The 25,205-nt window shown below is 38.1% G+C and overlaps 1 protein-coding gene across 5 annotated transcripts in view; it reads left to right on the top strand.

The window, feature by feature from the left end:
* Rabgap1l (RAB GTPase activating protein 1-like) overlaps positions 1-25,205 on the top strand; it is a 574,303-nt gene that overhangs the window by 149,592 nt on the left and 399,506 nt on the right. For all 5 annotated transcript variants that reach the window (XM_006496875.1, XM_006496878.4, XM_006496876.2 and 2 more), the window contains one exon: positions 16,520-16,670. In XM_006496875.1, the coding sequence (XP_006496938.1) occupies positions 16,520-16,670 (151 nt within the window). The remainder of the gene's footprint in view (positions 1-16,519; positions 16,671-25,205) is intronic.

Raw genomic sequence — 25,205 nt, 5'->3', positions numbered from 1 at the left:
GCAAACTAGGAATTCAGGGAGTTTTCACAGGTCTGTAATAGGCACCTATAAAATGTAGCTATTATTGATTTTTTTTGTTTATTTGTTTGTATTTTTGCTTTTCATGATAGGGTTTCTCTATGTAGCCCTGGCTGTCCTGAAACTCACTCTGCAGACCAGGGTGGCCTCAAACTGAGAGATCTACCAGCCTCTGTCTCCAGAATGCTGAGATTAAAAGAGTGTGCAACCACCATAAGCCTGCACTGTTCTCTTTAAAATTGAAATCCTCAGAGTGGAACAAAATAGGCATATTCACTCTGAGCATTCTCATTCACTTCATGTAATACTGGGGAACTTTTAAAATATTATTATTTTTTGAAACAATTTTTAACTTAAAAGATATTTGGATCATAGTCTTTCCATCCCCCAACTCCTTCCAGATCCTCTACCCGTCTCTACCTACCTAACTTTAAGTTCTTCTCAGAAAACAAACAAAAACCTAATTCAACAGAAAAACAAGAAAACAAAATAAAACACCACCCAAAAGGAAAAAGAAAACACTGGGCTATAACCAAATAAAAGCACAGAAAAAAGTGTTTGGAGTCCTTTATATGTTGGTCACCTGCACATGAATGTGACGCCTGCCCTTCAGTGGGTGAGATATACATGGGAGAACATTGGTTTTCCCTCTCCTGGCAGGTATAAGTGACGCTTCAGTTAACCTTTATCCTAGTGTCTAGGTTTTCATTCATTCATTCATTCATTCATTCATCCATTCATTTAAAAAAATAGAAAAAATAAAATAAAACAAGAACTATCAGGACACAATGAGAAGACCAAACCTACGGATAATAGGAATTGATGAGAATGAAGATTTTCAACTTAAAGGGCCAGCTAATATCTTCAACAAAATAATAGAAGAAAACTTCCCAAACATAAAGAAAGAGATGCCCATGATCATACAAGAAGCCTACAGAACTCCAAATAGACTGGACCAGAAAAGAAATTCCTCCCGACACATAATAATCAGAACAACAAATGCACTAAATAAAGATAGAATATTAAAAGCAGTAAGGGAAAAAGGTCAAGTAACATATAAAGGAAGGCCTATCAGAATTACACCAGACTTTTCACCAGAGACTATGAAAGCCAGAAGAGCCTGGACAGATGTTATACAGACACTAAGAGAACACAAATGCCAGCCCAGGCTACTATATCCGGCCAAACTCTCAATTACCATAGATGGAGAAACCAAAGTATTCCACGACAAAACCAAATTCACACAATATCTTTCCACGAATCCAGCCCTTCAAAGGATAATAACAGAAAAGAAGCAATACAAGGACGGAAATCACGCCCTAGAACAAGCAAGAAAGTAATCCCTCAACAAACCAAAAAGAAGACAGCCACAAGAACAGAATGCCAACTCTAACAACGAAAATAAAAGGAAGCAACAATTACTTTTCCTTAATATCTCTTAATATCAATGGACTCAATTCCCCAATAAAAAGACATAGACTAACAGACTGGCTACACAAACAGGATCCAACATTCTGCTGCTTACAGGAAACCCATCTCAGGGAAAAAGACAGACACTACCTCAGAGTGAAAGGCTGGAAAACAATTTTCCAAGCAAATGGACTGAAGAAACAAGCTGGAGTAGCCATTTTAATATCGGATAAAATCGACTTCCAACCCAAAGTTATCAAAAAAGACAAGGAGGGACACTTCATACTCATCAAAGGTAAAATCCTCCAAGAGGAACTCTCAATTCTGAATATCTACGCACCAAATGCAAGGGCAGCCACATTCATTAAAGACACTTTAGTAAAGCTCAAAGCACACATTGCACCTCACACAATAATAGTGGGAGACTTCAACACACCACTTTCATCAATGGACAGATCGTGGAAACAGAAACTAAACAGGGACACAGTGAAACTAACAGAAGTTATGAAACAAATGGACCTGACAGATATCTACAGAACATTTTATCCTAAAACAAAAGGATATACCTTCTTCTCAGCACCTCACGGGACCTTCTCCAAAATTGACCATATAATTGGTCACAAAACAGGCCTCAACAGATACAAAAATATTGAAATTGTCCCATGTATCCTATCAGACCACCATGGCCTAAGACTGATCTTCAATAACAACATAAATAATGGAAAGCCAACATTCACATGGAAACTGAATAACACTCTTCTCAATGATACCTTGGTCAAGGAAGGAATAAAGAAAGAAATTAAAGACTTTTTAGAGTTTAATGAAAATGAAGCCACAACGTACCCAAACCTATGGGACACAATGAAAGCATTTCTAAGAGGGAAACTCATAGCTCTGAGTGCCTCCAAGAAGAAACGGGAGAGAGCACATACTAGCAGCTTGACAACACAACTAAAAGCCCTAGAAAAAAAGGAAGCAAATTCACCCAAGAGGAGTAGAAGGCAGGAAATAATCAAACTCAGGGGTGAAATCAACCAAGTGGGAACAAGAAGAACTATTCAAAGAATTAACCAAACGAGGAGTTGGTTCTTTGAGAAAATCAACAAGATAGATAAACCCTTAGCTAGACTCACTAAAGGGCACAGGGACAAAATCCTAATTAACAAAATCAGAAATGAAAAGGGAGACATAACAACAGATCCTGAAGAAATCCAAAACACCATCAGATCCTTCTACAAAAGGCTATACTCAACAAAACTGGAAAACCTGGACGAAATGGACAAATTTCTGGACAGATACCAGGTACCAAAGTTGAATCAGGATCAAGTTGACCATCTAAACAGTCCCATATCACCTAAAGAAATAGAAGCAGTTATTAATAGTCTCCCAGCCAAAAAAAGCCCAGGACCAGACGGGTTTAGTGCAGAGTTCTATCAGACCTTCAAAGAAGATCTAATTCCAGTTCTGCACAAACTATTTCACAAAATAGAAGTAGAAGGTACTCTACCCAACTCATTTTATGAAGCCACTATTACTCTGATACCTAAACCACAGAAAGACCCAACAAAGATAGAGAACTTCAGACCAATTTCTCTTATGAATATCGATGCAAAAATCCTCAATAAAATTCTCGCTAACCGAATCCAAGAACACATTAAAGCAATCATCTATCCTGACCAAGTAGGTTTTATTCCAGGGATGCAGGGATGGTTTAATATACGAAAATCCATCAATGTAATCCATTATATAAACAAACTCAAAGACAAAAACCACATGATCATCTCGTTAGATGCAGAAAAAGCATTTGACAAGATCCAACACCCATTCATGATAAAAGTTTTGGAAAGATCAGGAATTCAAGGCCCATACCTAAATATGATAAAAGCAATCTACAGCAAACCAGTAGCCAACATCAAAGTAAATGGAGAGAAGCTGGAAGCAATCCCACTAAAATCAGGGACTAGACAAGGCTGCCCACTTTCTCCCTACCTTTTCAACATAGTACTTGAAGTATTAGCCAGAGCAATTCGACAACAAAAGGAGATCAAGGGGATACAAATTGGAAAAGAGGAAGTCAAAATATCACTTTTTGCAGATGATATGATAGTATATATAAGTGACCCTAAAAATTCTACCAGAGAACTCCTAAACCTGATAAACAGCTTCGGTGAAGTAGCTGGATATAAAATAAACTCAAACAAGTCAATGGCCTTTCTCTATACAAAGAATAAACAGGCTGAGAAAGAAATTAGGGAAACAACACCCTTCTCAATAGTCACAAATAATATAAAATATCTTGGCGTGACTCTAACTAAGGAAGTGAAAGATCTGTATGATAAAAACTTCAAATCTCTGAAGAAAGAAATTAAAGAAGATCTCAGAAGATGGAAAGATCTCCCATGCTCATGGATTGGCAGGATCAACATTGTAAAAATGGCTATCTTGCCAAAAGCAATCTACAGATTCAATGCAATCCCCATCAAAATTCCAACTCAATTCTTCAACGAATTAGAAGGAGCAATTTGCAAATTCATCTGGAATAACAAAAAACCTAGGATAGCAAAAAGTCTTCTCAAGGATAAAAGAACCTCTGGTGGAATCACCATGCCTGACCTAAAGCTTTACTACAGAGCAATTGTGATAAAAACTGCATGGTACTGGTATAGAAACAGACAAGTAGACCAATGGAATAGAATTGAAGACCCAGAAATGAACCCACACACCTATGGTCACTTGATCTTCATCAAGGGAGCTAAAACCATCCAGTGGAAGAAAGACAGCATTTTCAACAATTGGTGCTGGCACAACTGGTTGTTATCGTGTAGAAGAATGCGAATCGATCCATACTTATCTCCTTGTACTAAGGTCAAATCTAAGTGGATCAAGGAACTTCACATAAAACCAGAGACACTGAAACTTATAGAGGAGAAAGTGGGGAAAAGCCTTGAAGATATGGGCACAGGGGAAAAATTCCTGAACAGAACAGCAATGGCTTGTGCTGTAAGATCGAGAATTGACAAATGGGACCTAATGAAACTCCAAAGTTTCTGCAAGGCAAAAGACACCGTCAATAAGACAAAAAGACCACCAACAGACTGGGAAAGGATCTTTACCTATCCTAAATCAGATAGGGGACTAATATCCAACATATATAAAGAACTCAAGAAGGTGGACTTCAGAAAATCAAATAACCCCATTAAAAAATGGGGCTCAGAACTGAACAAAGAATTCTCACCTGAGGAATACCGAATGGCAGAGAAGCACCTGAAAAAATGTTCAACATCCTTAATCATCAGGGAAATACAAATCAAAACAACCCTGAGATTCCACCTCACACCAGTCTTAATGGCTAAGATCAAAAATTCAGGTGACAGCAGATGCTGGCGTGGATGTGGAGAAAGAGGAACACTCCTCCATTGTTGGTGGGTTTGCAGGCTTGTACAACCACTCTGGAAATCAGTCTGTCGGTTCCTCAGAAAATTGGACATAGTACTACTGGAGGATCCAGCAATACCTCTTCTGGGCATATATCCAGAAGATGCCCCAACTGGTAAGAAGGACACATGCTCCACTATGTTCATAGCAGCCTTATTTATAATAGCCAGAAGCTGGAAAGAACCCAGATGCCCCTCAACAGAGGAATGGATACAGAAAATGTGGTACATCTACACAATGGAGTACTACTCAGCTATTAAAAAGAATGAATTTATCAAATTCCTAGCCAAATGGATGGACCTGGAGGGCATCATTCTGAGTGAGGTAACACATTCACAAAGGAACTCACACAATATGTACTCACTGATAAGTGGATATTAGCCCCAAACCTAGGATACCCAAGATATAAGATACAATTTGCTAAACACATGAAACTCAAAAAGAATGAAGACTGAAGTGTGGACACTATGCCCCTCCTTAGAATTGGGAACAAAACACCCATGGAAGGAGTTACAAAGACAAAGTTTGGAGCTGAGATGAAAGGATGGACCATGTAGAGACTGCCATATCCAGGCATCCACCCCATAATCAGCATCCAAACACTGACACCATTGCATATACTAGCAAGATTTTATTGAAAGGACCCAGATGTAGCTGTCTCTTGTGAGACTATGCCGGGGCCTAGCAAACACAGAAGTGGATGTTCACAGTCAGCTAATGGATGGATCACAGGGCTCCCAATGGAGGAGCTAGAGAAAGTAGCCAAGGAGCTAAAGGGATCTGCAACCCTATAGGTGGAACAACATTATGAACTAACCAGTACCCCGGAGCTCTTGACTCTAGCTGCATATATATCAAAAGATGGCCTAGTCGGCCATCACTGGAAAGAGAGGCCCATTGGACATGCAAAGTTTATATGCCCCAGTACAGGGGAACGCCAGGGCCAAAAAGGGGGAGTGGGTGGGTAGGGGAGTGGGGGTGGGTGGGTATGGGGGACTTTTGGTATAGCATTGGAAATGTAAATGAGCTAAATACCTAATAAAAAATGGAAAAAAAAATAAAAGCAAAACGCCAAGCCAAAAAAAAAAAAAAAAAAAAAAAACCTATCAGATCCAAGTTGGACAAGACAAACTAACAGAAGAGCCCAAGAGAAGGCTCAAGAATCAGAGACCCTCTGGTTCTCATGTCAGGAATCCCTTAAAAACCATTGAACTGGAAGCCATAATAGAAATTCGGACCTGTGCATGCTGCTTCAGGCTCTGTGAGGTCATAAGAACTTTGTTTTCTATCTTGTCCTACACTCTTTTGCCCTCTCTTCTGCGGGGTTCTTTGAGCTATGGGTAGTGGGGATGAGGGAATTAGTTGAGTAGGTAGGAGGGTAATTGAAGGAGACATCCCACTTAGGGCTGAATTTTCCAAGGTCTGTCTCCCTCCCTCCCTCCCTCCCTCCCTCCCTCCCTCCCTCCCTCCCTCTCTCCCTCCCTCCCTCCCTCCCTCCCTCTTCCTGGGTCTCTGTATTTGCTCCCATCTGCTGTAGGAGGAAGCTTCTTTGGTGATGACTGAGCAAGGCACTGGTCTTTGAGTGTAGCAGAATATCAGTAGGAGTCATTTTTCACATCTATCTGTCTGTCTGTCTGTCTGTCTGTCTGTCTGTCTGTCTATCTATCATCTATGTTAGTATCCATCCATCCATTTTTTTTTTAGAACAGTATTACTTGGTTTTTACCCTAGATCCCTGGGCTATCTATCTAGCCTCAGGGTTTTGTTCACCTAAGCCATGTCAGGTATGCGCTCCATTCCATGAGTGGGCCGTAAGCTGAATTGGTTCTTCGTTGATTACTCCCATCTTATATCATATAGTTTGAAAAAAGAAAAGAAAAGAAAAAAAAGCTAAACTTCAAAGGAAGCTATAAAACGGTATCTGATTTTCAGAGACACAACTTTCATTTTTTAAAATCAAAAGGTTTTAATAAAACAAATGGAACAACCTAGCTTTTGTTTTACACACCTTTTTCTTCTTTTTTTTTGAGACATCAAGTCTCACTATATATTTTGGCTGTCTTGGAACTTGCCCTATAGACCAGGCTGTCCTAGAACCCACAGTGATCTGCCTGCCTCTGCCTCCTGAGTGCTGGGATTAAAGCTATGTGCCACCACTACTGGCCTCATGTTACAATCTTACGGAATACAAAGTCAGTATGTGAGCATCAATTCTACTTACATGCTAGCAATGAAAAATTAGAGGTGGAAAACATAAAAATATAAAATATGAGCAAAAGAGCTAGAAACAATCATGTAGAATTCTAGCAAACTGCTGTCTCTGTGGTGGAACACTAGAAAACAGCAGTGAAAGAACCCAGAGGAGACTGAAAGAACTGTACAAGTATGTTATCTTTATGGGATTGAAGCATCAGTATTATCGAGTTTTCAGTTGTTTCCTAAGTAACTTATATTCTTCAAAAAACTTCAGTAAAAACCCTAGGAGAATATACTGTAGGTACAAAGCCCATATTAAAATTCATATGTAATAAACATTGATTATAACATCCAAAATAATTTTGAGAACAAGGAATTAAATAGGAAGACACAGGACCTGATTTTAGAGCTTGCTGCATTAATTGAGAAGACCTGCAATGTAAAGATAGACATATAGTACCATGGCAAAGAATGAAGAACTAAGAAATAAAGGCAAAGGTTCTATACACTTTCCAGATAAGACATATGAGTGTCCGAGTTATTAAAAGATATTTGGCCTAGCCATCAGAGAAATGCAAATAAAAAGTACATATTGATTAAAAGCATCCATGCATGAATATTCCTTCTACAAGTTCCTGTTGCTTCAGCTCCATGAACACTTTATATGTATGTAGTTTCCATGTTTGTCTTGGCACTCACTTTCCTGTTTTCTAACGCTGAAAAGCAGTGGCCTCACTTACCCACTGTCCTTCATGGACTCAGCTTTTCTTAGGAGCCCCAGTGCACACTGAGGACTTAGAGATGGCATGTGTGGTAGGTTTTACTCTCAAGCTTTGTCATGTTACAAAGGCAAACAGACAATTGCACTATAGTTGGTAAATGCCTATTACATTTGAATAAACACTCACTAGGAAAAATGACGATAAGTAATTGTATTCCTACCCATCCAGCTTCAGTCATAACTGAAGTAATGAACATACCCACAGATTCCTTTAAGATGATATTGTTAGTATTTCAAATATTTGCCTTCATATATTAGCCCTAATTGGTAGTGCTGATTAAATTCAGGTCTTTAAACATGATAGGCAAGAAGTCTCCCCTGAATGTTCCCCTCATCTTCAAAAACAATTTTAAAGGCTGAAATAGGATTTATGTTCACCTGGAACTCTTGGTCCACCTTTTTTGCTGCCCCTAGCGCTGGGAGTCCAGGTTCGCATTACTATACATGGTGATGCTTTTCGTTTTCTTAGTGCAGAAACTTGGGGGCAGAGAATAACTTATTACAGGAGGTGTTGATTGATTTTATATATTAATCAGGTTCTTATCAAACTGATGGACCATATGTATGGTGAACAGTTTCCAAACTGAAGACTTCCTCCCCATTCTCTCTTCCCTCCCTCTCCTCTTTCTCCCTTGAGAAGATTTCTCAGCTAAATTCAGTCTCCATATTTTTTAAAGAAATAAAACAATATATTTCTGAATTACATTAATTTATTATCACTTCAGAAATTGATAAACATTAATATGAATATTTTATAAGTAACCTTTTTTTTTTTTAAGAATTAAAGGCGCCGGGCGGTGGTGGCGCACGCCTTTAATCCCAGCACTCCGGAGGCAGAGGCAGGCAGATTTCTGAGTTCGAGGCCAGCCTGGTCTACAGAGTGAGTTCCAGGACAGCCAGGACTACACAGAGAAACCCTGTCTCAAAAAAAAACAAAAAAAAAAGAGAGAGAATTAAAGGCATTTATTAGAAAAACCCAAGGGAACTAACTGTATTGAGACAACTGATTTTTAACTCTTTACAAAGCTTGCTAAATGTTCTCCATTGACTATCTTTTTGAATCATTAAAAAAAATTAAGATAAGACACAAAAAAGATAAAATTGCATAGAGAAATCTTATGTTATAGAAGATTTGAAATCTAAAAATAATCACTCTTAGATAGTCTGTTTTTTTACATTCTTTTTTAGGTTTAGAAATGTTTAATATCTTGGTAGTAATAGGTTCACATGAACACTTTTTAGTGATTTTTGGAAGTTTTAATGCCCTTTGAATAGAGTTCTGTGGCTTATGGTTTTGGAAAACCCTTCTCTTTCTTTTCTCTTTCCCTACTCTCTGGCTTACCTTCCCTTGTTTTTTATTTTTTATTTTTCATTTTTCATTTTTCCAGACGAGGCCTTAGTGTTTCTTAGACTATGCTTGAGGTTTGACTCTCCTGCCCTAGCTTCCTGAGTTCTGGATTCCAGTGTCTATCACCAGAATTGGTAAAACGTGTGTTCTTAACCTAACTGATCTCCTACACACTGTCAGTGACACGAGATAAAAGTTAGTGGAAACTTGGATGATTGAAAATCACCAAGTATAAACATACAAAGCTTTTTCTCTTTTCACATTAATATAATGTTCCATTTTTCTAATTGAGGGGAGAAAGCCTTAGAAAAACTCAAAAGCAAATTAAAATAGGAATATATGTTCTTCACCTGAAGAATGACTTAAATTTATTCCTCTTCTTGATTAGTCCTCCTCCTCCCCTTCTCCCTCTTCCTCCCCATTCTCTCTCCTCTTCCTCCTCCTCCTCCTCCTCCTCCTCCTCCTCCTCCTCCTCCTCCTCCTCCTCTCAGCCTCTCTCCCTTCTTTGTTTTTTCTTTCTCTTTGGAGCTTCACACTGGAGTTCATGCATGCCAGGCAATCACTGTGACAAACTATTTCTTATGGTTTATATACAGCTTCTGCATCTCTAGGACTTGCAGGTGGGGGAAGGAGAAATTTCAAACTTTACTTATTGATATTCAATTTTGAAATTTCAGTTCTAATTCTTTACTTATGAGAATTTTAAAACAGTGTCAAGCTGCTGCTTTTACATTCTCCTAAATGCTAGTTACTTACTTTGATCCCTCTCCCAAACCTCTGGTTTTGCTTGAAATAATATCTTTTATTTGAAATTCTCTCTGGTAGTAGATGGCTTTGTAAACAGTCTTTATATGCTAGGCAGTTTCGAGAAAATCCTTTTGGAAAGCAAATTTTCTAAGGGGTACATTATAAATTTGATCCTACTAGAGTCAGCGAGAGCATTTGCCTCTAAACTAGTATTATTTACTGAGCCTTGGTAGTCTAGCATGTTCACTTTATCTTACCTTCGTTTGTTTATTAAAGAAAGTATTAAGTGTATTTTATGGCCAGGTGTGTGGTTTTGGTGCTTAGACTGTATGAGTAAAGAAGACACAAGTTATTGTCCTTTATGAAGAATATATTTATGTGTTAAAATACTGATCACAAGAGTTAGAGCTTTGGCTTAGTTGTAAAGTATTTACTTAAGGCTCTGGATTTAATCTTCGGCTCCACTACAACAAAATAAAAAGCAAAATTTAAAAGTGATTTTTGTACAACTAGTATTTTTTTAAAAGAATTATTTATTTATGTATGAGTACACTGTAGCTGTCTTTAGACACACCAGAAGAGGGCATCAGATCTCATTACAGATGGTTGTGAGCCACCATGTGGTTGCTGGGAATTGAACTCAGGACCTCTGGAAGAGCAGTCAGTGCTCTTACCTGCTGAGCCATCTCTCTAGCAAATTTGTTTGGTTTGTATGTACATTTTTAATAATTGCATTATATATCTGTCTTGTTTAAGGGAAGCCATGTGATTGGTTGTCTCTTTCTGATAGCTGTGTTTAGCGTCCATCTAAACTATGGATATATGTTGTCATATTTTTACTAGAAATATTGAAAGCATTGCTTAGTTTAACAAATTACTTTTGGATCTTTGAGATGACTCGGCAGGTAAAGGTACTTGGTATATGAGCCTGAGTACCTGAATTTGGTCCTTGGAAGGAGAGAACCCACTCCACAGAATCGTTTTCTTGAGTTTTACTTGTATACACACCCCACTTGCACAATAATGATTAAAATATCTTTTAAAAATTATTCATACTTTTCCTGGTCATATACATTATTACTATTTGGCTTAATATCCATTATTTATTGTCTATTAAGTAAGTAGGTAATAGAGTTTTAATGCAGTTTTATTCTATGAAACCCAGCAAAGTAAAGCTGTTAATCCATGATAGTATAAGTTATCCAGTTTTCTAAAAATATTAGCCTATAAGATAATGTCTAGATTTTTAATGGCAGAGAATAAATGATTTTCACTAAACTTTATGAAACAAATGCTTGTACATAGAATCAGGTAGAAGTAAAATGTTGACTGAATTAAATTATTTAACATAGTAAACATGTTTATTGGGATTGTTGATTATTAACTTCAATAAATATGTATATCCATATGCATATATGACTATTGGTATGACTTCAACTTTCAAAATCCTCAGTAAATCATTATATAGATTCTGAACTAACAGATTATTTAATCAAGCTTATTTCTTTCATTCTGCCTATAAAGCTAGAAACGTATTGTAAAGGACACATTTATGTTAGGAGGCTCTTGGAGAGTGTAAGGGTGTAAAATTAGTGTCAGTAGAGTGTAAATATCATAAGTGTGCCAGAAGCTGAGCAAATAAGATCTTTTAGATGTGATGATGTGCCAGGAATGAATTCAGATGATGAGTGATGTCAACGGTAACGATTTTTAGTCTGGATAGATTATGGTGGTAATCACTGGAGTTGAAGAAATCTTGGAAAACAATCAGATTTTGAGAGAAGATAGTTCAGATTGGGCCTTTGCTGATTTTAGGGTGCTGTTGATTCCCCAGGTACCCGAAAGACATTGCAAAGATAATAATTACGCCTACAAACAAGACAGTAAAAGAATTAGCTCACTGGTGACAAGAGTGGAGAAGCAATTATTGATGGTGTTTGAGGGATGGATAAAAACTAGGTTTTATCCTTGATCCTTAAGAAAGCAGCAAAGGATCAAGTATATGAGTGGTCAACACTGAAAGGATTGAAAATACCTTGAGATGTAAATGAATGGAATGATTAATATTTTTTTTAAAAAAAGGACATAAGAGAAAAAAGACCTGGGGGAACCAAAGGGAGAAGCAGAATTGGGAGGTCGAGAAAGGATAATTTATTAAAACTTTCTTTGTTTGTAAATACTTCATGTTATCTCATAACCCATATGCCAAAGTCAAAAGTTAATTTTTGCTTTCTTTTTTATTGGATATTTTATTTATTTACAATTAGGTTGTTATTCCTTTTCCCAGTTCCCACCCCTCCCCCAAAATCCTCTACCCATCCCTCTCCTCCTGCTTCTATGAGGGTGTACCTCTACCCACCCATCCACTCACTCCTGCCTCCCTGCCCTTGCATTCCCCTACACTGGAGCATCCAGCCTTAACAGGACCAAGGGCCTTTTCTCCCATTGATTCCCTACAAGGCCATCCTCTGCTATATATATATGGATGGAGCCATGGGTCCCTGCATGTGTACTCCTTGGTTGGTGGTTTAGACCCTGGGAGCTTTGGTTGGTTGATATTGTTATTCTTCCTTCGGGGTTGCAAAGCACTTCAGCTCCTTAAGTTCTTTCTCTAATTCTTCTATTGGGGACCCTGTGATTAGCTCAGTGGTTGCTTGCAAGCTTCCGCATTTCTATATGTCAGGCTTTGGCAGAGCTTCTCAGCAGACAGCTATATCAGGCAGCAGAGTGGCGGGATATAAAATTAACTCGAACAAATCAGTAGCCTTCCTCTACTTAAAGGTTAAACAGGCTGAGAAAGAAATTAGGAAAACGACACACTTCACAATAGTCACAAGTAATATGATATACCTTGGTGTGACTCTAACCAAGCAAGTGAAAGGTCTGTATGACAAGAACTTCAAGTCTCTGAAGAAAGAAATCGAAGATCTCAGAAGATGGAAAGATCTCCAATGCTCATGGATTGATTAGCAGGATTAATATAATAAAAATGGCCATCTTGCTGAAAGCAATCTACAGAGACAGTGCAACCCCCACCAAAATTCCAATTAGTTCTTCATAGAGTTAGAAAGAACAATTTGCAAATAACAAAAACCCAGGATAGGGAAAAATATTCTCAGCAATAAAAGAACTTCTGGGGGAATCACCATCCCTGACCTCAAGCTGTATTACAGAGCAATGTGATAAAAACTGCCTGATATTGGTACAGAGACGGGGGAAGATCAGTGAAATAGAAATGAAGGCCCAGAAATGAACCCACACATCTATGGTCACTTGATCTTTCTTTTTTATTTTTTTAAGTATGAGAGCACAAATTTATTTTTAGAGATGTCATTTTTCAATGTTATGTCAAAATTGGATATTTTTCACGAAACTGCTGTAACAATTCATTTGGACAGTGGCAGCATTTAAATTCAGGTATAAATAGTGGATATAAAAAGAAAAATTAAAGTATGTTTCAAACTATTTTTGATTTATAAAAATATTCTAACCATAGCCTATACATATCCTTTTTAAAAACATTTCTACTTAATTTTTTTTTTACACATTCCAGATTTTATCCCCCTCCTGGTCCACCCTCTGACTGTTCCATATTCCATACACACCCCTATGTCTCCTTGAGGATGTCCCTACCCCGTAGCCCCCACCCTACCTGACTTCTCCACTCCCTGGGACCTCCAGTCTCTTGAGGTTAGGTGCATCTTCTCTGACTGAGCCAGCACTCAGCAGTCCTCTGCTGTATATGTTTTGGGGGCCTCATATCAGCTGGTGTATGCTGCCTGGTTGGTGGTCCAGTGTTTGAGATCTCAGGGATCCAGGTTAATTTAAAAAGAGAGAGAATACCTACTGAAGTCAGTGCCATGGGCAGATGCCACGGATTACTTGAGTGAGAACCTTTCAGCAAGGGACAGAGTGGTCTTGCTAAACTGAATTGAAAAGGGGGTGTGGGGGATACAGTATAGAGTGAGCAATGCAGCACTTGTGACACAACACAGGTGTGGTTGAGCTCAGAAACATAGGCTTTATCTGCAGTCTTTATCTGCAGGTATGTGTCTGAGTTGTTACAGATAATGCTGTACTAACATGAAGCATGTACTATATTTAATGACATTGAATACCTCTTCTGTAACTTTATACATTATATGACTCATACTTCATAGTATTTTCCTTCAAATTCAAGGAAATGTAAATGTACTTAAACCTTTTTGTACTCACATGGTTGCTTTTAATTAGCTTAGTCTTTTACCTAGGGAATCCATAAATTTAACTACCTTCAAACCATATGTTTTTCTGATCCAAAGTATATTCAGAGACTTATATTGAATTATAAAAAGCACATGGTTTTATAAACTATCTGAGTTCTTATGGCATACTGTTTTTAAGTAGTCTCAGGCTCTATTGGATAATAAAAACAGAGCTTCAAGAAAGTTCCAGGCATCATATAGTTTACTCAATTATTATTTTTTTTCAAGACTGGTTAGTACCTTTCTATGTGTCATATTTTGTGGAAGACATTAAGCCTGTTAGCTTAAGTTAACTAAAATTAGATCTTATGTAAATATATAAAGACACTTCAAAGAATTAAAGCTAATTTTTATTATGTATTTTATATTTATATAAATAATAGTTGTGTAAATATGTTAGTATATTTATATAAGTATAAATATATTATTAACATCTATAAAATTTTAGCATCAGTGAAATAATTTAAAAAATATCAAAATTAAAGGACTTTCTAATATATTAAGTGCATACATATAAACTATATATGTTCTTCTGAATTCATGTATGTTTAAAAGCAGGTAAAAAGTAGTGTGTATCTAGAATAACATCTATAAACTATTTTGAATCCCGATTTTTTTCTCTTAGCAGCATATCTTCTTCTATAGTGTTAATTTTTTCAAGTACTAAGTCTTTCTACTTCATTTTGATCTGAGCTCATCAGTTTTACCAGTTTTCATTTTCTATCTCTCCCAATCCCCTCCTCACAGGTGTTTAGCTGAATCAAAGTGGAACGGTCATAAATCTAATGATTTGCACAAAATCCTGATGTGATAAGTTTGCTTTAACTTATTATATATGTTCAGAGCATTATGATTTTCTCCAGAGATATCTAGATAAGGACAATATGTTAGAAACAAAAAGCTTTTGAACATATTTTCAGAGGAAGATGCCAAAACTTCAGTCTGGGCTGGTGATAGAAGGGTGTGCATAATTTGGAGAAGTATGTGGGATACCAATTATGTAAAACAGACATATGGATTCCATGACTTTTCAGTTTTAAAACTTGAAATTAGAGCCTGGCGTGCTCGTTCAGATTGGGATACATTGTCAGGCTTCGGATTTGGGTGACGGCATCAGGTCAGCGCTAGGACATAGTGAGCAAGAAATGAGAAATGTCAGAGCAGAAAGGCCTCGACCATAGCTCCGTGTCAGGGAAGAGCTGAGGCTAGAACTGTAATTCAATTTCTTTACCAGATGGCTATTGATGGTTATAGCATAGCTACTATGTGATCGTTGGCTTTAGAGAACAGATGCTTGCCTTTTCTCTGATTATAAACAGCCCTTGAGAAAATGATAAGACTGATAAGCATAAGCTGTCGTTTCAGCAAGATGCAGTTGCTTTGGTGTTTTAAGGAAAGAGTATGTCGTCACTTTAGGGAGTAGTAGTAGTTCAGATAGGCCAGCAAGAGAAATCTTCACGAGGAACTCTCTTCCCATAAGGTTAACCGTGGGTATTTTAAATCTAGATGGTCCTTTGTGCTCATGTTCACATGGAAACAGAATGTTCCAAATTAGGTGGACAAGACAGGTAGCTTCCAAGACAGTACTTGGGTCAGGATGTAGGGACTGCAAGAAACTGAGGTTTGCATATTTCATTTGGATAATGTAGGACTTAAGATTTTTATTTGCTCAGTTCAGTCTGACCATAAAGAAGTCGACAGTGTTAAGGTGTGAAAGGCTTATGATTCACTTTCAGCATCTCCAGTCATTCTCTGGCAACATACTTAAGTTTCTGTACAACCATCTCAAGGGACTTAAATGGTTCTTTTTTATGTTGGATATAAACAAAAGCCAAATACATAATCATCATATGGAAATTGAAAACTACAAATGATACGTGAAGAAACTTTCCCTGTAGATGGAATAACGAGGTTCAACAAAATATAAGATGGAATAGAGTAAATAGTTAAATATGTCACCATGGCTTAAGCACTACTTTCAGTCAGTGCTCTCAGTGTTCCCAACGCTCTCAGTGCTCCCAGTCAATTTTCTTTTCATCCAGGCTTATACTTTTTTCCCCCATTGGATATTTTATTTATTTATATTTCAGATGTTATCCTGTTTCCCGGTTCCCCCTCCAAAACCCCCCTCTCTTATCCTCCCTCCCCCTGCTTCTATGAGGGTGCTCCCCCACCCACCTACCCACTCCTGCCTCCCTGCCCAGGTGTTCCCCTACACTAGGGCATGGAGCCTTCCCAGGCTAGGCTTATACTTTTACAAATAAACTAATAAATATTACTTCCATAGCAACAGAAGTTCAGGACATGGATTGTGAATGGTTTATTTTCTTCTTTTCTCAGGCACAATAACCTTGGTGGCCGACCAAAAGGACTATTCACCTTGGTAAAGAGTGGTGTTCCTGAGGCACTAAGGGCAGAAGTATGGCAACTATTAGCAGGATGCCATGACAATCAGGAAATGCTGGATAAATACCGAATCCTTATCACAAAGGTAGAAAATTCTAATAACATTTTCATGAAGAAACATCAAATTCTGTTTTGAAAGCTCTACTAACCTACTAGTGTCTTGAACTTAAAAAAAAAATCTATTAGTGGCATGGTGTCAGTACTTTATTTGATTCTGAACACTTGCTAGATTGTGGTAAATGGTGCCTATAATAGTTTTGAGTACTTCATTCCTGGTTTCATTGTAAAATTCCGATGTAGAAAAAACTTGAAGTAATAAAATTGATGCTGTAAAGGATTTGCTAATAAACTTGCTTAGGAAACATTAAGTTACACAAAGTTGACATAAGCTAAAGGAGCAATTGCCTCCAATATGCTTATAAGATATAGTTTAGTAACAGAACTTGTAGAAGCTGAAAGAAAGAAAATGTTGTATCATAACTGAAGTTTAGGCTTGTTGAGAAAGTTTCTGCTGATGTTTGTTCACCATGATTGACTTCCAGTTGGTCTCCATTTCTTTGACAGTTAACAAAAGAGCCAGCCCTGACATACAGCTAGCCCAACCCCATATCAAACTACATGTGTCTATTGTGTAGCTCATGGGGGCAGTACAGAGTGACATTCATCATTAAGTCCTTGTCTCCCATTAAGTCTGTGTTGGTTTGAATAGGATTGGCCCTGATGCACTCATGTGAATGAGTGCTTGGCCCATAGCGACTGGCACTATTTTCATGTGTAGTCTTGTTGGAGTAGGTGTGGCCTTGTTGGGGGAAGTGTGTCACTGGGGGTCGGCTTTGAGATCTCATAAACTCAATTGTAGCCAGTGTGTCCCAGTCTCCTTCTGCTGCCTGCAGATCCAGATGTAGAACTCTCAGTTCTTTCTCCAGCATCATGTCTGTCTGGGATGTGCTTAAGAAATAATTATGGCAGTATCTTGTTGTATAAATCTCCCATCTGCCTAAGTGGCTAGACTTGTGGTTCTCTACCATGTTTAAAGTATAATTTGGGGTGTGATCTGAGGGTGGCAGCCTATGTAGAATGCATAAGTTTAAGGTGTATATAAGTTAGTAAGATCTATCTGTGGTTACCCTCAATTAGTAGCTGATGAAATAAGTCTTATACAACTTAGCAAAATGGAATAGTTTAATAGTTTAGTCTTTGTCTCAAGTTTGGCCAACTCAGTATCTCCCTCCTTATCTAGCTCTCCTTTCCCATCTGTTTTTTTGGGACAGGGTTTCTTTATGTAACAGGTTTGGCTGTCCTGGAACTCGCTTTGTAAACCAGGCTGGCTTCGAACTCACAGAGATCCACTTGCCTCTGCCTCACACGTGCTGGGATTAAAGACATGCGCCACCAGGCCCTGCTTCTCTTTCTCTCTTTTGAAATATAACATTAAACATAGAACAGAAACCATGAGACAAGCTGACAAATGATGTGTATGTCAAATAGGGCATGGTTAGGAAAATTGGCATTTCAAAGTCTGTTTAATGAAGGATCTAAGTTACTTGAACATTGGTAGAACTGAAAGAGCAAAGTGGTAATAAAGGTTTTAGCTTGCCACCAGCTGATCCAGAGACCAGGAAGCTACTGTTTCTGCTAGCAGAAAAAAACAAAAACAAAATGAAACTACAACACAACACAACACAAGAAAAAGATCATCCCACAATATGCAGGCAACTGATTGAGAATGACATGCCTAGGGCAAAGCTAAAGCTTTAACTTTGGTGAAACTCTTTCCTGCTGGAGTGCTGCAGACCCTCTGGGTCCCTTTGTCTGCGTGGAACAAGTCTCTGGTCGCAGGTGGGCAAGGCATCAGTGGGTGACAGACAGACCAACACGAGAGATTGTGTAGAATCTGAATGTAATCTCACAAAGTGAACACCAGTCTTAAATAGTACAGAAAATAAAAGGGGTTGGAAGTCAACAGCAGGCAAAGTACATTGAAGTTACCTGATACAAAACAAAGGAATGACTACAAAGGGACTTACAGGAACCAGGTAGATGTTTACAGTAAAGATAAAGCAGTCCTGCCTAGGGTCAGCTCAGTGACAGATAAGGATCTCACACCCTAGTGCTATTTCTTTGAGCCTTGTGAAGACTAGCACCAGGGGGTTCTGCTCTTACAGGCCTTCTCATGAAAAATGCAATACCACAACCCCCCTATTTCCTAGGCCTTGCTAAATTCTTATATGAGTGTAACTTTTAAGTATCTGGAGAATCTCCATTTGTCAGGAGAATTCACCAACTTGCTTCTAATATGCAATGTATCCTGTACTGAAGATTTCTATCTCAGTGGGATTCCCTGGCTCTTACAAGGTAAACACTCTGCAGACTAGCCCTGAGCTGTTGGCTCCATCTTTTGTAATGCTTAATTAGTTACTGAATAGGTAACTTCCTTACTGCATTTCCAAGATCATAGGCTTCTGGAACCTTGGAACACTGGCGAAGGCTCTGGCTATGTCAGAATTCAATCTTAAAAGGCACTTATGATAAGATAATATTAAAAGAGAGCACATGGATCCATACACCAGACTAATGCGGGGATAGGGTATGAGTATATGGGTTAATGAGAACGCCAAAGCTCCAGGAGGTGAGTTTCTGTGAAACTCTTTGCCTCATGAGTGCTTCTAGGCTTCTCAGCCTGTCAAGCAGACTTCACTGGAGTGTGCCTTGTAGGACTGGAGAGAGATCATGTGGCCTTCCCCTTTCTCCATGCTTCACTGGCTGAAAGTAACTCACAGCCGGAACTACAGGAGAAAGGCAACCTGGGAAATGAAGTTCCTCTGCTCCCAAATACCTTTCATTCATCATATTCAACTAAATATATATATATTGCTACTCAGTATCTTGATCTAGAAGTCTTCCTGAAAGCTGTAAAAACATCAACATTTTTTCACAGGAAGTTTTAAATAATATTGTGGTACATATTCGTATATCCTTCTCACAGTTTGAAATCTTGGTAGAAGAAAGGGTGTAGTAGTACCTACTGCCTCATGAACAGTCATCAGAAGAATATAATGTGCTACTTATATGGAAATATGATCTAGTATCATATCACTGTATATAGACATGTATGATCAATAAAAGGTTTTATGAGAATAAATTTCTAATATATGTATACATTTTTTACTATGCATAAGTGCTACCATACTAAGATATTATGGATAATTCATAAGATGCAGAAATTTAAATGTTATAAAGGTTAAAAATGAAAATACTTGCTTTAAAATATACTACAAAGTAGCATTCAATACTAAATATGTGTTTAACTTTTGTAATTATTTCACTGAGATAGCTGTCATATAACATAAAATTTGTCATTTAAAGATAAACATTTCAGTAGCTTTTATTATATGTACTATGTTTTATTATATTCACTATGTTTAAATTTCGGTACTCAATAATTTCAGAATATTTCTGAGGTTGTTGGGATCATAGCCTGGGCCCTCACATCCCTAAAAACTTAGGCTCAGTGTCTCATCTTCAACTGGCCAATTAAAGAAACTGTAATAGTGGGAAGCAGAGAAGAAGAGAGACCAGTATTAGTATACTGGGCAAGGAACAGAGAAGTCCACTGTCCTTCAGAGTCCATCTTCAGAGACCTGACATGGCATTTGAGTTCAAACAGAGAAGCTATGTAAACTAAGTTGTCTATCTAGTGACCCACCATTCTCTTAGCTCCTGGCTCTTGCATGATGTTGTGACAAGGTGTTAGAACAGTGTGGAATCTCTTCCTGGGAGATTTTTCTCTGGCTTGCATCAGTGCTCCAGTCTTTTCCTTCCCCAGATTCTGGACAAATTCCAATGTATTGGATTAGATTGTCCTAATGCTCAATGGAGGGGACATTAAGAGTGGCTTCATGGTGGCCAGGAAGACTTCAGGGTCATTTCTGTCATTCCCCACATAAACACCATATCTGTTAGGAGCATCTGATAGCTTCCTTCTTCCCCCTTTCCTGACCTACATTCTATAGCTGTAGATTTCTCCACTCTATTTTTTTGAATGTGCTTCTGTATGGGCCATTATTTATTTTTTTGCATATTATGAAGCAGAAATTTGAAATTTATTTCTAAATCAATTAAAAAAAATAAAATATCATTTTATTATATCTGAAAAAGACCTATAGAAAGTAGAAGAGTAGACGTGTTTTCAGTCGTTACTGCCAATATGCTGCTAAATTTAGGCTAGGAAATTATTTTTCTTGTGCTTTATTTCTCTCCCTCTCCCTCTCCCTCTCCCTCTCCCTCTCCCTCTCCCTCTCCCTCTCCCTCTCCCTCTCTCCTCTCCCTCTCCCTCTCCCTCTCCCTCTCCCTCTCCCTCTCCCTCTCTCCTCTCCCCTCTCTCCCTCTCTCCTCTCCCCTCTTCCCTCTCTCCCCTCCCCTCTCTCCCTCTCTCCCTCTCTCCCTCTCTTCCTCTCTCCCTCTCCCTCCCCGCTGTTTTCCTGGTTCTCCCTCTTTCCCCTTCCCATTTCCCCCTTCCCCCTCCCCCCCTCCTGTCTCTTTCTCTTAGGGATGTCTGGGTAACAATGCAAGAACCCATTTCATGTGTCTACCATTCATCTGCATTTCCAATCTTTTTAAGTGTTCTTTTTTTTTTTTAATGATTTTTTTCGTGCATTGTTGTTTCTTTTGCGTGTATATCTGTATGAGGATGTTGCATTTCCTGGAACTGGAGTTACAAATAGTTGTGAGCTGCCAGGTGGGTGCTGGGAATTGAACGAAGGTCCTCTGGAAGAGCAACCAGTGCTGTTAACTACTGAGCCATCTCTCCATCCCCTTTAAGCACTGCACTGGCTAGTTTTATGTCAACTTGACACAAGTTAGAGTCATCAGATAGGAGGAAGTCTCAGTTGAGAAAAAGCTTCCATAAGATCTGGTATAGGCAAGCCCATTCTAGAGCATGCCATCCCGAGGTCTTGGATTTTATAACGAAGTGGGTTGAGCAGGCCATGAAGAGCAAGCTAGTAAGCATTTGTTCCTCCATTGCCTCTGCATCTGCTTCTCCTGCCAAATTCCTGCCCTGTTTGAGTTCCTGTCCTGACTTCCTTTGATGATGAACAGTTATATAATAGTTTAAGCCAGATAAACCCTTTCTTCCCCACCTTACTTCTTGGTCATGGTGTTTCATCACAGCAATAGTAAGACACCAGACATGGAGCTTGCCAATTTGTCTAGACCTGCTACCCTAGAAAGTCTCTAGACACTACCAGTCTCCATCCCCAAGTCTTGGGATCACAGGGATACAGGGTCATGATCGTTGTTTTACATGGACACTTGGAATCAACACTGAAGCTCTCATGCTCATGTAATAAGTACTTTACCCAGTGAATTTCCTCCCTACCCCAAGATATTTTATAATAATGCACACATACAGTTTCCAACAATCAAGTCATATAGTGATGTTTATACTACCAAATGTTTCAAATAGATTTCTTTAGGATCTTCTTTACAATGTAGTTGCTTCATCATTAATTTCCATAACAGCAATTTTTCTTGAAGGAACAGATCAACTGTTTATTTCTTTAAAATATGTGGTGCCTTTCAACACTGTATTCTTGAGACACTTGGCCATTTTATGAGGGTTAAATAAGGATTAATTCACTTATTCTAACATGTGAGAACTGCCAAAGTATATTTTGAGAGTAAAGCCATGAGAATTAAAATTATTTCACCATGAGTGTGCAGATTCCACAAGTTCAGGTTGCCTCTAGAACCACAATGTAGTCTGTAGCCATCACAGCAGAAGCCCATTAAGACCTCAGTTTCAGGTCACAGCAAGTGTTAGTGTAATCATGATCTTTGTGTGGTTGTTGTTTTTTTTTTAAACAAAAACAAATGGAACATAAGTCATTTTTTACATATATGCCAATAAACTATATGATATTACCTATATAAAGACTACTAATCTTTTTAAATGATTTGGTTTATTATTATTTCTAATTGTGTGTACATGTACATACCTGTATGTGGGTATGTGCATATGAGTTCAGATGCTGTTACAGGCTGAACGTTACGTCTCCGGAGTTGGAGTTACAGCACTTGTGAGCCACTCTGTGTGGATCCCTGGTCTTTTGGACGAGTAGTCTGCTGCTCTTAACCAGTGAACCCTCCCTATGGGATTAAATGTCCCCAGTTTGACTTTTAGTGAAGAAGAAAGAGAGAAGAGATACTGGGTAGATGCCTACTTTGCTTAATGCTGCTTGTACCTTGCTTGCTACTTGTAATGTGGTGGTATTTGAAATCTGTTACAGAATATTTTATTAAAAATATACATAATATTTATGGCTTATTTTTAGAATGGCAAATATTTATTAGTTGCTACTTGACACTGACTAGCATTGTATAATTAAAATCATATAATAAATAATTTTTCACATTTCATTTATAAGTATATGACAATTGTAATGTTATTCCAATTATAATAAGTACACTTTGTCAAAACCATTTTTGTAGAAACAGTATAGCAATGCGCAACTCTGGTCATATGCCTTTAGCAGGTTTTCAGATCATAACACTTTTCTGACAGGAGTACAATAGTATATTTAATTTCATTGTCTTCTCTCCATCATTGCTAGGGAGAATAAAAAGATGAATAATGATTAAGTTCTAAAACTGTCTGCCTTGTTTTTCTATGCTAGGAGTAGAAATGAGACAGTAAGTTCTTGTAGCCAAGAGTGTATTTATGTTCTTTGGTGGTGAGCACATCCGAGCTTACACCACTCAGCGAGAAGATCATAAACACCCAGAGGGTTTTCTGGAGAAATGCTACATGCTTGGTGCTTGTTCATCAGGATTCAGCAGCTGTTGGTCTCTTATTTTGGTCCTCTGGTTAAATTTTCTTCTCTATTAAGGGAACAATGAGATTTCTAAGGTCGACTAATCAAACAATTCAGTTTGAACAGAATTTCTTTATAGAAGGTTTCAGAAACCATAGATTGTACAAAGGGGACAAAGTATGAAGAAATTTTTCTAAAGACTTGGCTGTTAAGAAAAAGTGTCCTGTCATTTAATTCTGTAAAATTAGAATTTAAAGGCACAGATTCTGTTTAGAGGTGTCCCTATGAGGGATGCCATTCTTTTTAGATGTGCTTTGTGAGACATTGTACATTGTAGCATAAGCTCCTCTGTGTCAGCTGTTTTACCTTATACTTACCTCTCGTTGCTCCATAGCCTTCAAAATGATATTCCTCAAAGCAGCTTTGTTTTGTGATGTCATTGTTGCAGAAAATGAGGCTATGGTAGTGTGCTTTTAGTTTCTCTCTAGGTATAGGTAGGAATAAAAACCCAGAGCTCTGCATATATAAGGCAAGAACTCTGCCATTGATCTGCCTTTACTTTCTCAGTGTGTACTTTTCTAGTAGATAGAAAGATGTCTGCTTACAGTGTGGGACAAGCATTTTATGGTTTGTTGTTTTTATAATAATATAATCTAAGAACAAACATGATTTGGGGGTGGTTTGATAGTAAATGTTGTGGAGAAAATATTTTTTAAAAGTACCAAACTATATTCAGATGAAGTTGAGCAGGATTGATAATTGTAGATCATCCACAGACCAACTTCCTTATGGAGTCTAGGACCAAGAGGACAGTTCAGAATAGCTATTCGGTCCACATTCACAGAGAATTATGTTGCATCCATGTAGCCTCAGTAGGAGTTTAAGCTATGGGAAAAGTGCTAGTGGCTTCCTTTGACAAGAACACACTCATGATGGAGTGAGAAATGGAGTCCATATTTCAAACTCTCAACATTTATGACCCTGAGTGACTCTCTATCTCAGTTCCCTTGCTTGTAAAATGTACTTAATATCTGATATTTTATAGGATTGTGAGAATTCAATGAATTAATGCATATACAGCAGCTAGAGCCGGCCTTAGTGAGGACCCATGAATCATAAGGATTAAAGAAAATTATAAAGTGATATGTAATTAAAATTAACTAAGGAGCATAGAGAAGATATACATGCAAAATGCAAAATGCAAAGATTTCTGTGAATTCAGACGAGCTTTTCTCAGATGATTGAGAGGGTCTTGTTGTCCTGGAGCCCTTCATCTCTTGGCTCTTACACTCTGTCTGTTTTCTCTTCCATGGGGGTTTCCTGAGCTCTGAGGGCAGGGATTTGTTGAAGACATCCCATTTAGAGTGTTGTGTTCCAAGGTCTCTGTATTGTGTAATGTCTGGCAGTGGGTCTCTACAGTCTGTCTGCTGTAGGAGGAAGTTTGTCCAATATTGTCTGAAGGAAGCACTCATCTATGAGTATAGTGAATATCAGAATACCATTAGGAGTCATTTCACTGGTACTTTTAATTTTTCCCCCTTACAGCCTTTTTACTCAAGTTGAGAATTCTCTGTTTAGATCTGGACCCCATTTTAATTGGATTATTTGTCTTCTTGATATCTAGTTTTTTGAGTTCTTTATATATTTTGGATATTAGTCCTTTATTATCAGGTGTGGAGTTGGCAAAAAAATTTTCCCATTCTGTCAGCTGCCGCTTTGTCTGATTGATGGTGTTCCTTGCCTTACAGAAGCTTTCAATATCATGATGTCCTACTTATTAATTGTTGATCTTAGTGCTTGTGCTA

The sequence above is a fragment of the Mus musculus genome, chromosome 1, assembly GCF_000001635.26.
Source record: "Mus musculus strain C57BL/6J chromosome 1, GRCm38.p6 C57BL/6J".
NCBI lineage: Eukaryota > Metazoa > Chordata > Mammalia > Rodentia > Muridae > Mus > Mus musculus.
The sequence above is the reverse complement of the archived record's forward strand: the minus strand, read 5'-3'. Positions and strand labels throughout refer to the sequence as shown.